General features: G+C 42.2%; 1 protein-coding gene across 1 annotated transcript in view; it reads left to right on the top strand.

Moving 5' to 3' along the window:
• SH2D4A (SH2 domain containing 4A) overlaps positions 1 to 14263 on the top strand; it is a 162742-nt gene that overhangs the window by 122411 nt on the left and 26068 nt on the right. Inside the window, exons 6-7 of the mRNA XM_082247811.1 lie at positions 10311 to 10515; positions 14124 to 14263. Coding sequence (XP_082103937.1) covers positions 10311 to 10515; positions 14124 to 14263 — 345 coding nt within the window. The remainder of the gene's footprint in view (positions 1 to 10310; positions 10516 to 14123) is intronic.

Below are 14263 nucleotides of genomic sequence, written 5' to 3'. Positions count from 1 at the left end.
AAAACGGAATAGAACTGAAAGGACGAAAATCGGATGTCAGCGGATGGTCATCCGCTGACATCCGCAAACCCATTGACATTATGTCCGTATATCATCCGCAAAAAAATAGGATGATTTACGGACATACGGAACGTCCGTGTGAAAGAGCCCTTAGCGTTTAAGTCAACAACTTCCTGGTGTGTCTAAATATATTTGCTATTCAAAAAGATGTCTGAACCTGTCAAAAGAAGCAAATGTTAATTTTTCCAACATAATTAAAAAAATAAGTTTTGCAATTTCTTAAATTTTCAGCACAGTTATGAAACCGAGTGATACATAAATCCTTCAACAATGTCACAAAGCTAAACACACACATGCTGTGTACTAATGCCCCATACACACGTGCAGATTATCTGCAGACTTTTGTCTGCAGACTTACCAAAACCATATAATATGAGGTCAAACCTAAACACTTTCAATTTGTATGCAATCCGGCAGGCCCTTGCACTACATAGAAAAGGTAAGTCTGCAGACAAAAGTCTGCAGATAATCTGCACGTGTGTATGGGGCATAACTCTTGAGCAGTAAAGCTACACCTACTCACTGACTGTTGTCAAAGAACCACTGATGAGCAGCCGTAAGATCAGGTCTGCTATTCTTACAGGCTGATATAGGAGCTTTGCTTTGTGACCGTGTCCTCTTAAAACAATTATGCTATGACTCAAAAAGTCTACATTATAATTAAAGTCTTACACATGTGACTGCAAAATTGAAAGGATAAGATAATTGTTCCAGGTATGACATGGTGTGTCGCCTGACTGGGAAATGGGAAAAGTTTATTATGACTCATTCAAAGCTGGTTTGCACAGCCTTCAAGTCCTTCAGTTCCATTGCCAATGTTTACTATTCTATTTATAGTATATTTCTCAGCATCTAACCTTTCAAATAATCTGTTTTCTTGTAACTAAATGTACTTACCTTTGCGATTTTTATCAAAACAGTGTTGCTGAACAAATTAAGTCCAAAATCACCAATCCTACCTGACACCGGGGAATACCCTTACTAGGGATGGGCTGGATCTTCAAATCCAACATTGGGTGTTCGTGCGTCCCCCGAACACATGAACACCTGGGGCGCTCGGTGGCAAGTTCGCCCGCCGATGAGTGCCCCATAATGCACTGCGCAGTTGCAGTGCATTAAGTGCTTGTGATTGGCCAAAGCATGCACCTGACCTGTATGCTTTGGCCAATCACAGCACAATGTCCTGTCAGAGCCATGATTGGCGAAAGGAAGGGTGCATGCACAATATATAAGGCTGCTGCTTACACGACATCCATGTATAGTGTGTGATAATAGAGATTAGACAGGTAGTTAGTGAATAGTGCGATGAGTTAGTTTAGTGCAGTCAGTGTAGTGTACAGGATATACCCCACTTTTAAAATGTTTAGATATGTTGTAGTCCTGGATCCCCTCTCGGTGCTCCCCAAGTTTTTTGTGTCCCTGTCACTTATAGTTCGTGAGCAGTGCTATGCCAAGCTGACCAAGATTTCCCATAGATGCCAATGAGCACTGAAAGCTAAAAATTGGTCTAGGCAGGAAGGGGGTGAAAGTGCCCTGTATTTAACTGGTTAAGGGGAACCCTATGACAGAATTTAAAAAAAAACGGCATGGGGTCCCCTCAAAATCTAAACCAGGCGTTTTTTTGTCTGGTATGGATTTTAAGGGGAACTCCATTCCAAAATTTAAAAAAAAAATGACTTGGGGTCCCCCCCCCCCAAGATACATACCAGGCCCTAAGGGTCTGATACAGATTTTAAGGGGACCTCAATGCCAAAATTTTAAATAAAAAAAAACACAGCTGCCCCCCCCCCCCCCACAAATCCATACCAGACCCTTTCTTGAGCGAGCGCCCCCCCCCCCCTCTCCTGAACCATACCAGGCTGCTTATGCCCTCAACATGGGGAGGGTGCCCCCAAAGCCCCCTGTCCCCATGTTGATTGGGACAAGGGCCTCTTCCCAACAACCCTGGGCTGTGATTGTGGGGGTCTGCAGGTGGGGAGCTTATTGGAATCTGGGAGCCCCCTTTAGGACATGTATCAATGTAAAAAAAAGTTTTTACATGAGCAGTGATTTTTATAATGCTTAAAGTGAAACAATATAAATAAAAAATTCCTTTAAATATCGTGCCTGGGGGGTCCCCTTAATGTGCCTGTAAAGTGGCACATCTGTAAGTTGTATGGAGCCTGCTGCAGCAATACTGACATTTCTAAAGAGAAAAAAAGTAATTTAAACTTGCTTGCGGCTTTAATGTATTGTCGGCTCCCGGCAATACAGATAACATTTAAAAAAAAAGAAAAACAGCCCTTAGGGTCTGGTATGGATTTTAAGGCCAACCCCATAACAAAATTAGAAAAAAAACAAAAAAAAAAACAAAACAGCATGGGACCCCCCCCACCAAAATTCATACCAGACCCTTATTCGTGCATGCACCCTAGCAGGCCAGGATGGGGGGATGAGTGAGCGCCCCCCCCCTCCTGAACCATACCAGGCCGCTTGCCCTCAACAGGGGAGGGTGCTGGGGGGGTAGTGATCGTCCGATATCCGTCTTTCGTTGCCGATACCGATATTTTGGCCATCGCATATCGGTATCGGCCGATATTTTGTACATTTAAAGTTTTGAAAAATAGACAATTTTTGACACAAATCTGGTACTGAACATGTTAATTTTTGTTTAATGCTTAATGGCTGGCTTGCTGGCACCCTGTGGTGGGTGGCTGGCTGGCACAGGGGATGTGGGTGGCTGGCTGGTACAGGGGCTGTGGCTGGCTGGTACAGGGCCTGTGGGTGGCTGGCTGGCTCGCTGGTACAGTGCCTGTGGCTGGCTGGTACAGGGCCTGTGGGTGTGGGTGGCTGGCTGGCACCAGGCTGCTGTGAGTGGGTGTATGGCTGTGATACACTCCCGCGAGACTAGTCCCGACTCCAGCCGAGGCTGTCCAAGGCGAGGGAGGTGGCCTTAGAAGGCAGAATGATGTCACGAAAATATCGGCAATATCAGTAACTTCCTGGGCTGATTCCGATATATCGGGGAAAGTGATAATCGGCCGATCCCTACTTTGGAGTATCCCCCAAAGCACCTTGTCCCCATATTGATGGGGACAAGGGTCTCTTCCCAACAACCCTGGGTTGTGGGAGTCTGCGGGTGGGGGCCCCCAGATCCCATCCCTCCCCCCATGTAAATGGGTATCGGGTACATCGTACCCCTACCCATTCACCAAGAATAGTTTACAAAAAAAACCACAAAAGACAGTTTTTGGCAAGTCCTTTATTCAAAAAAAAAAAAAAAATAGCCCTCGATGTAAATACATCGTCAATCATGACAATCGCCGCACCTAAAAAATAGAAAAAAAATTCAAAGATGCTTCGCCTCTTCTGAGGCGTCCTGCCGTATACTGCTCTTGAGCTTTGACAGCTGTTTTATAGGCAAGGGGCGGGGCCACTTGGTAACGGTTACGTCATCTGGTGGCACCACCCCGCCTGCCGTCACATGATGTCATGTGATATCAGAAGGGGTGGGGCCACAGTGTGACATAACCGGGTGGCCCTGCCCCTTGCCCTTAAAACAGCTGTCAAAGCTCAAGAGCAGGACACGGCGGGACGCCTCAGAAGAGGCGTAGCGTCTTTTGAATTTTTTTCTATTTTTCGGGTGTGGTGAGCGTCGTGATTGACAATGGATTTACATCGGGGGACACTATTTTTTTATTTTATTTTTGAATAAAGGACTTGTCAAAACTGTCTTTTGTGTTTATTATTTGTACACTTTTTTGGTGAATCAGTAGGTGTACGATGTACCCGATACCCATTCACATGAAAGGGGGGGTGGGATCTGATAAGCCCCCCACCTGCAGACCCCCACAACCACAGCCCAGGGTTGTCGGGAAGACAACCATGTTTAGGGCAAGCGGCCTGGTATGGTTTAGGAGGGGGTTGTTCACTCCCCCCCCCCCCTATCCTGGCCTGCTATGCTGCATGCTTGGATAAGGGTCTGGTATGGATTTGGGGGGGGGGGCACATTTTTTTTATTTTTAATTTTGGCGTGGGGTCGGCCTTAAAATCCATACCAGACCCGAAAGGGCCTGGTATGGACTGGGGGGGGGGGGGATAAACCTACACTGTTTTTTTTGTTTTTTTTATCTTTATTGCCGGGAGTCGACAATACATTACAGCTGCAAGCAAGTTTAAATGACATATTTTACAGGCACATTAAGAGGAACCCCCAGGCATGATATTTAAAGGAGTTTTTTAATTTTTTTATTTCACTTTAATCATTATTAAAATCACTGCTCCTGTAAAAACGATAATTTTTTTTTTTTTTTTTTACATTGATACATGTCCCCCAGGGCAGTACCTAGGTCCCCATACACCTTATGGCAATAACTTGCATATAACCCTTTAAAATGAGGACTTTTGATTTTTCATGTTCGTGTTCCATAGACTTTAATAGAGTTTGCATGTTCACTAGAGCTTTTTCCCTGTTCGAGATGTTCTGGTGCGAACTGAACACTGCTAATCTTTACAAATATTATATGCATTTCTGATTTGGCTGCTTTTTGCTACTATAAATTCTCTATACATTTTGGGATATTTAATACAGTGTTGCACTGCAACTAGTGAGCATTTCCTGACTTTGAAAATTACTTTGTAAATACAGCAGCTGTAAATTTTTGTTTCTATTTTTTTACTCTGTTTTTTTCTTGTTTTTTTTTTTGTCTGCTCTTTCATTCATTTACAGAGGAAATTAACAACCTTTGATTTGCTGGGATTCTGTCTTCTCAGCCTGATTCTCCACCCCTGGGCTGGTGAATCCGGGAGTGTGAATTCTGGCACAGATCGCCAGTGAAGTGCGGAGATCACAGCTTCATAAACTGGCCGTTTCTGTGTCAGTCAATGACAGATTCTCTGCCTGTGGAGATGATCAGTGGATGTTCTCTCCCAATCATCTCTGTTTTATAAACAGATAATCATCCGAGATGAGCTGCAATCATCAGGATCGCTGCTCATCTCGGTTTCATAAATGGATACCTCAGTGTGGTTGTGAGGTGTCTCTCAACCCCCTATATAGGTTAGAAAGGGTGTGAGTTGAGGAAAATGGCTGCCATGGCCTTCCTTCTTCCTTGAGTCTGACCTTTGTTTGGAGAAGCGTGGGCTTCTATCTTTCCTGCGTTGTCAGAGTGTTCTCTGTGTGGGCTTTTAGGGAATCTGTCGCTTATCCCAATTCACTGTTAGTGTCCTGCTGCTGACACTGCCCTAGGTTTTGATCTAGTCAGATTTTAGACTGTGGCCTTCTGCAGTGAGGCAATGATACATGGATCCAGGCCAAGCTGTAGTAACAGATGGGGAAACCTCCTTTGTACCTTTCCACCCAATACTAACTGTGGATGCTTCTGAACTGAAATGAAGCTGTAATGGCTCTGGTACTGTTTTGGGCCGGATGTCAGAGTATCTCTCCACCATTTTAGCATGGGGTCACCCCTATCCTGTTATTTCTAATTTGTTGAATGTTCTAAAAGTGTACATTGTGAAGTCTCAAATTGAAAAATGACATGATTTATAGACATCTGCTGCAGTGACAATTGCAATACACTGTGACTGATATGAAACGGGGGCATGAAAGTAAGTAATACTCTGTGCAAAATATGGGAAACAGCCCTGTATGTACTATAGCTCCAAGCACACTCAAAAAATGGCAAATATGTACACTTGGAGTTTTTTTAATGTTCCTTATTGACAGACAACTGGAAAGGGCTGGAAGACTCAAACAGGTATGGGAAAGCATGCAAGGTTGCATGGCAGACACTGACACACTCCAAAATCTAGTGAAAAGCATTCCCACAAGGGTGGAAATTGTCATATCTTCAATATTAACTTCAATAATGCCCTTTATTTTAGTTTAAGATGTCCATCAAAGTCTTACAGTTGTAATGGTCAGGTATCCATAACCTTTTGAGGCATGTATTATCATTTACTTTGCATTTAGCAACCGCAAATTACAAAACAAATTGATTTAAAAAAAAAAAAAAAGATTTTTGCTATGAAACAACTCTGATGCATTGTTATTTGAAAAATCATATCATTTCTTAGACAGTGTACTGGGAAGTGTTGGACAACCAGGGCCGGCCCTACAATGGGTCCCACTGGGTCCATTGGACCCAGGCAGCAATTTGAGAGGGGCAGCAAATTGATGCCCAACATTTTTTTTCCCAGCAGTTTTGTGTGTCATCAGTTTGTGGGGCATTACAGGTGGCATTCCCCCATCTCATACTGCCGCCCGTAGTGAAAACTGATGAGGCGAAGGGTGTGCGCAATGACGTCAGACATTCAGACAAACTAAATAATACTGGAGTTTGTGGTTTGGAATTTAATATAATGGTATGTCATATGATTGGGCATGTAGACAAGGTGCTGTTGCGTATAAATCTGACTTCCTGATAAATTAAATTTTAGTCTTAATTATCATGATATAAAATAAAATTGTGTGGGCCTTTTGGTGGGCGTGATTTTTTTTTTTTTTGGTTGGGGGCAGCATTTAATTTTTGGACCCAGGCAGCACAATGTCTTAGGCCAGCCCTGTGGACAACCATAAGGCCCCATGCACACGGGGCGTTTTTAACGCCGCTGTAAGCAGCGTCAGGCGTTTTCTTTTTGCAGCCTAAAAACGCCCCTCCATGTTATTCTATGGCCTCATGCACACTCAGACGTTTTTGAGCTGTAAGTGGCCTAGGCGTTTTTAAGCTGCAACAAGAACCCACGACCTGTGCATTCTGAGGACCAGCGTTAGAGTGTTAAAAACACCTGACGCTGCTAAAAGCTGAATAACGTTGCTATAACGTTGCTTAACGTGCGTTAAGCCACGTTATACGTTTTTTTTTCTTCCATTGTTCCATTCAAAATCAATGGTTCCCTATGGGAGCCTATTGATTTGAATGGAGGTTGCACCGCAACACCGCAAGTCGGATCCGACTTGCGGGGCGACTTGCGTTGTGGGAATCTTGAGGGGGAACTCCACGCCAAAATGGGAAAAAAGCAGGCATTTTTTTGGGTTCTTTGCAGTCAGGAAAAACATCTGAACTTGTGTATAGTGGTACTGTGCACAAGTTCAGATGTTTTGCCTGCCTCCAAAACCCCCCAAAAAATGCCAGCAAAAACACACCTGGGCTTTTTTTATTTTTTGACGCTAGCGTTTTTTTGGCATTTTTTTGGGTTCTTTTGAGGCAGGCAAAACATCTGAACTTGTGTATAGTGGTATATATACACACATAATTATATGTATATAGACACCTAGCCATATATAGGTGTGATAGTAGCAGAAATATATTACTGTAAATGATTTCATTAGCGCAAGCATATATTTCTGCTACTATCACACCTATATATGTCTAGGTGTGTATATAAATATATGGATGTGTGTATATACACCACTATACACAAGTTCAGATGTTTTGCCTGCCTCCAAAACCCCCCAAAAAATGCCAGCAAAAACACACCTGGGCATTTTTTTTTTTTTACGCTAGCGTTTTTTTGGCATTTTTTTGGGTTCTTTTGAGGCAGGTAAAACATCTGAACTTGTGTATAGTGGTATATATACACACATAATTATATGTATATAGACACCTAGCCATATATAGGTGTGATAGTAGCAGAAATATATTACTGTAAATGATTTCATTAGCGCAAGCATTTATTTCTGCTACTATCACACCTATATATGTCTAGGGGTATATATACAGACATATATGTGTATATATACCCCCTATACACATGTTCAGATGTCATGTCTGACATCAAACATGTCCTCAAAAAAGCACTGGCAGTGGCAGCCCCTGCAGCATAAAAAATGCTTGACTGGTGAGAAGCCATATTCCTGTGCCGAAGCAATTCAGAGAAATGATCATTTCTCTATAGCGGTCACCCTACTATGGAAGGGTTTTGTCACCCTGCCATAGCAGTCACTGCCAGTTAACCCTACACTACACTACAGTCCCCTTACACTTAACACTTTCCCTACAGAAACTAAATTTTTGAAGCTAACTTAAGTGTAAAGGAGCACTCTAACTACACTAGATATCCCTTTCCTCACACTAATAAATAGCTAAATGACACTTTTAAAGTAAAATTAACAGAACTGCTTCCACTCTCTTCCATGTCCAGTATAACAATGCTAGGAATATGGCGGGGGCGATCTTATATACTGGGGGGCGTATTCACTAATGATTGGTCTAGGGACCCCCTAGTCACTCCAATCACATTCCTAGCATTCTCCTGCCCCCTCAATTGGCTTTTGCTAATGGTTCTGGTCCAATCACGGGCTTTTAAAGCCCATTTCCTGAAGCATTGTATTTTGTTCGGTTCTGGTTGCCGAATTCCGAACTTTTTGGGCAAAAAGTTCTAAATTCGGCCGAACCTCGAACACCCAATGTTCGGGCCGAACCGATGGTCGACCCGAACCGTTCGATCATCCCTACCCACAACCACCAGCTAGGGTTGTGGGGATGAGGCCCTTGTCCTCATCAACATGGGGGCAAGGTGCTTTGAGGTGGGGGGTGCAGAGCTCCCCCTGCCCCAAAGCACCAACACCCCCCCATGTTGAGGGCATGTGGCCTGGTGTGGTCCAGGGGGGGTGGGGCTGCTCGCTCGTCCCCTCCCCTTTCCTGGCCTGCCGGGCTGCATGCTCGGATAAGGGTCTGGTATGGATTTTGGGGGGGACCCCACGCCGTTTTTTCAGCATGGGGCTACCCTCAAATTCCATACCAGACCCGAAGGGCCTGGTTTGGAACCTTGGGGGTGACCCCCACGCCGTTTTTTTCCCATTTTGGCGTGGAGTTCCCCCTCAAGATTCTCACAGTGCAAGTCGGATCCGACTTGCGGTGTTGCGGTGCGACCTCCATTCAAATCAATAGGCTTCCATAGGGAACCATTGATTTTGAATGGAAGAAAAAAAAAACGCTGCTAAAAGCAATGTGGCAAAACGTGCAATAACGCCAATGGAAAAAGCTACTGAAAGCACGTTTTTACAGCTGCTTTTTCCGGCGTCAGAACTAACTTTGGCGTACGTTTTTTCTAACGCCCCGTGTGCATGGGACCAGAAAAACATAGTTATATTTATTATCATCCCTAGCTTTAAGATACATCAGTATCCTCTGCTGTGACATTTTGTCAACACGTTGCCAAATGTGTGCAAATCAGCACAGCTACCTAGGGTGCTGTTCATTTCAAAAAGCTAAAGTTATCCTTTTAAGCAAACCTGTCCATGCAGATTCTCCTGAACCCACTCTGCTACAAATAAATACAATAATTGCTGCACTCCATACTGAGAGGAAGTGAAAGAGGTCACATTTTAACCTGTGCCCAGAAGTACCAGGCAGAGAATGAGGCATTGGGGAGCACAGAGATGGCATCAGTAGCAAAGGAGGTGGGCTTTTTATAGAATGTCTTGCTGTGGTAAGGAAGGGCAAAGTAACCAGTTTACTGTCCAAATTATGTGCTACAACATCTAGATATACTCACAAAATGGTTACCAAAAACTAGCAATAATCATCTGTTTTGTATTTTGCAATCTAAAATGCTGGTTACTTGATGCAGCAAATATATCCCAAACATTTGTACTGTCCATCCATTTATTTTGTTAAATATGATTATTTATTGGCAGAACTCTGTGTTGTTGATATCATGGACAAGCTTGCACACTATTCCAGAAAAGCACTTCATTATTTGGCAGTAAAACAAAATGATTCTTTCATTTGGATGACAAAACTTTTTATTTTTGGCTTAGGTGGTTGAAAGGTTAGAACCTTTGTCAGGTGTCTACTTCTTCCATCCATCCATGACAGGGAATCGGAGGGGCAGGAAGTGATCAGAAACTTTTCTCATAGTAACATGGGCATCAACACAATTATTACTTGTTTATTTTTAGCAGGATGGGGACAAATGTGACCTTTTGAAGTTTTTATTGCTGCTGTGCCTTCCTGTTGCATTGTTTCCAGTTTCTTTAACGTCTTGTCCTGGTGTCAAAGGGATAAAATCCCCAGTAGAGTCATAAACAGAAAGAAACAGGGATAAAATCCCCAGTAGAGTCATAAACAGAAAGAAACAGGGATAAAATCCCCAGTAGAGTCATAAACAGAAAGAAACAGGGATAAAATCCCCAGTAGAGTCATAAACAGAAAGAAACAAAAACTCACAGAAGTTTTACCCCTTCCCCATACTATATTGATATGTACACATTTGTATTTGGCATTAAATCATGAGATAAAGTCTAATTATTTCCTGCTTTTCAGTAAGAAAATCAAAGGCAGCTGATGAGAGACGGAGGTCTATGGCTAAACAGGCCAGGGATGACTACAAGAGGCTGTCAATGCAGGCCATTGCGAGAGGAAGTGTGGCTGAGAGGGCCAAAAATTTTGGAGGAGAAACCAAACGACCCCCTTTACCACCAAAACCAAAGTTAACGTCATCTACGAATAGCAACTGTGGGATAAGCAGGTACAGTGAAATATTTCCTTTTTAGTAATTTTTAGAATGTTTAATGTAAAATTGATTGGTAAAACCCAAAGCTGTGACAAAACAGGAGATTTTACTAAGCCAATAAAAGTGTAAATTAAAGTTGTTGTAAACCTTATTTGTGGAATCTGAGCAAAGGGCATATATCTGTAGTGTTTATTTATCTCTCCCCAAAGCTCTAAGTGTCGTTTCTCTCTCCTGCTTTGTTCCTCTGTTATCAGCATGTGTCACTTCTGAGAAGTTTTCCGGCACATGAGATTAATTTGTGTTGGGAAGGGAGATGAGCGCATAGCTTGTCTATTCACAACACTGTTCTTCTGCTGTGTGAAGGGGGTGTGTTCCTTTCCTCCAATCAGCTCCCACACACTGTAACTGCAGTCTCTCCACCCTCTCCTCTGCTCCTGACAACTGAAGAAAGATTTGACAAAATCACTTTTTGATCTGCCTTTTTAAAGGGGTGTAGGGAAGTGAAGACTGCAGATAAACAAATAAAACCTACAGTATGTAGGAGGATTTGTTTCATCTCTGTGTATCATCTGAGGCTGTTCACTTCACTGGGTATATGTGAGGGTTTACAAACACTTTAAGATAAAGCATTTGGAAAGTTTTGAACATAGTAGTTGATACAATAATCGGTTTTGGGTTGGTTGTCAATTTGTGGTCAAATTTTATAAAATTGTGTCTAAGCTAAAGGTGCTGGCATAAATCTCCAGCAGTTTCCAAGTCCTTTTCCATGTTTTGTTTATTCTGAAAGAGTGTTAATGTTTGCCCACCCCCTGTTGCATCCTGCACATACCCGATATCCCTATTTTCAAGTACGGCAGCACATCATGGTATAGGGCAATTAAGAATGTGAGAATAGGAGGTGAGAGGGGCAAAAAAATGTGTGGTGGCAGACCTTAGAAATTTCTGGAAGTTAGCTGGTGAAAGTTAATTTGCATGATTCAGGGTGATGTGCAATGTTAGTTTTCCGCCACACATAGCATTTTGTTTTTAGGCCAAAAATTTAAATTTTGGTCTCATCTGACCAGAGCACCTTCTTCCACATGTTTGCTGTGTCCCCCACATGGCTTCTTGCAAACTGGACTTCTTATGGCTTTCTTTCAACAATGGCTTTCTTCTTCCCAATCTTCCATAAAGGCCAGATTTGTGGAGTGCACAACTAATAGTTGTCCTGTGGACAGATTCTTCCACCTGAGCTGTAGATCTCTGAAGCTCCTCCAGAGTTACCATGGGCTTCTTGGCTGCTTCTCTGATTAATGCTCTCCTTCCACGGTCTGTCTGTTTAGGTGGACGGTCATGTCTTGGTAGGTTTGCAGTTGTGCTATACTCTTTCCATTTCCGGATGATGGATTCAGCAGTGCTCTGGGAGATGTTCAAAGCTTAGGATACTTTTTTTATAACCTAACCCTGCTTTGAACTTCTCCACAACTTTATCCCTGACCTGCCTGGTGTGTTCCTTGGCCTTCATGATGCTGTTTGTTCACTAAGGTTCTTTTTCAAACCTCTGAGGGCTTCACAGAACAGCTGTATTTATACTGAGATTAAATTACACACAGGTGGACTCCATTTACTAATTAAGTGACTTCTGAAGGCAACTTGTTCCATTAGATTTTAGTTAGGGGTATCAGATCTATTTAACTAATCATTAGTAACAGGAGTCGTCCCGGAAGATTGGAAATTGGCAAATGTCGTGCCCATTCACAAGAAAGGTAGTAGGGAGGAATCGAGCAACTATAGACCAGTGAGTCTGACATCAATAGTAGGCAAATTAATGGAAACCCTATTAAAGGATAGGATTGTGGAACATCTTAAATCCCATGGATTGCAAGATGAAAAACAACATGGGTTTACTTCAGGGAGATCATGTCAAACAAATCTTATAGATTTTTTTGACTGGGTGACTAAAATAATAGATGGTGGAGGTGCAGTAGACATTGCATATCTAGATTTTAGTAAGGCTTTTGACACTGTCCCACATAGAAGACTTATCAATAAACTGCAGTCATTGAGCATGGACTCCCATATTGTTGAGTGGATTAGGCAGTGGCTCAGTGACAGACAACAGAGGGTTGTAGTCAATGGAGAACATTCAGAACAAGGTCATGTTACCAGTGGGGTACCTCAGGGATCTGTACTGGGACCAATTTTGTTTAATATCTTCATAAGTGATATTGCAAAAGGCCTTGATGGTAAGGTTTGTCTTTTTGCTGATGACACAAAGATATGTAACAGGGTTGATGTTACTGGAGGGAAACGCCAAATGGAAAAGGATTTAGGAAAACTAGAAGAATGGTCAGAACTCTGGCAACTGAAATTTAATGTGGATAAGTGCAAGATAATGCACCTGGGGCGTAAAAACCCAAGGGCAGAATATAGAATATTTGACACAGTCCTGACCTCAGTATCTGAGGAAAGGGATTTAGGAGTAATTATTTCAGAAGACTTAAAGGTGGGAAGACAATGTAATAGAGCAGCACGAAATGCCAGCAGAATGCTTGGATGTATAGGGAGAGGTATAAGCAGTAGAAAGAGAGAAGTGCTCATGCCGCTGTACAGAACACTGGTGAGACCTCACTTGGAGTATTGTGCGCAGTACTGGAGGCCATATCTCCAGAAGGATATAGATACTCTAGAGAGAGTTCAGAGAAGAGCTACTAAACTAGTACATGGATTGCAGGAAAAAACTTACCAGGAAAGGATAAAGGACCTTAACATGTATAGCTTGGAAGAAAGAAGAGACAGAGGGGATATGATAGAAACTTTTAAATACATAAAGGGAATCAACTCGGTAAAGGAGGAGAGCATATTTAAAAGAAGAAAAACTACCACAAGAGGACACAGTTTTAAATTAGAGGGGCAAAGGTTTAAAAGTAATATGAGGAAGTATTACTTTACTGAGAGAGTAGTGGATGCATGGAATAACCTTCCTGCAGAAGTGGTAGCTGCAAATACAGTGAAGGAGTTTAAGCATGCATGGGATAGGCATAAGGCTATCCTTCATATAAGATAGGGCCAGGGACTATTCATAGGATTCAGATATATTGGGCAGACTACATGGGCCAAATGGTTCTTATCTGCCGACACATTCTATGTTTCTATGTTTCTATCAGCATTAATAAGTCTAAATACAAATTCACGCCACACTTTTCAAATATTTTTTTAAAAAACATTTATTGTTTTCCTTCTACTTCGCAATTTTGTGACACTTTGTGTTAGTCTATCACATAAAATCTCAATAAAATACATTTACATTTTTGGTTGTAACATGACAAAATGTGGATTTCAAGGGGTATGAATACTTTTTCAAGGCACTGTAAATGTTTACTGAATTGCAGCTTTATGGCTCTCCATAATTGTACTGTTGACTGAACATTCCGTAGTGTGTTATTACAGTAGCTTCTGCAAATGTAAATTTACTTCTAAAATTGCTTAGTAAAAGTTCAAATCTGAGCCGCATTAAAGAAGCAATTATCCCGGTCAAACAAATAGCTTTTTGTATTTTAGGTCAGATATGATAAGAAATAACAAAAAAATAACACCTTGAAAATGTATCCCTTTGTAATGCATCAATTATTGTATTTTTTAAGGTCTGAAAGAAGACAGGGTGTCAGAAGGTTAAATTCTAGCTGCACACGTGATAATATCATCAAATGGTTTAAAGAAGAGCAACTTCCTCTTCATGCTGGATGGGACAGATTTGGAACCAGCATTGCACCTTGGTTTCACG

Source organism: Pelophylax lessonae, assembly GCF_965119305.1.
Source record: "Pelophylax lessonae genome assembly, chromosome: 1".
NCBI lineage: Eukaryota > Metazoa > Chordata > Amphibia > Anura > Ranidae > Pelophylax > Pelophylax lessonae.
Note: the sequence above shows the minus strand (reverse complement) of the source record. Positions and strands in the feature narration are given on the sequence as shown.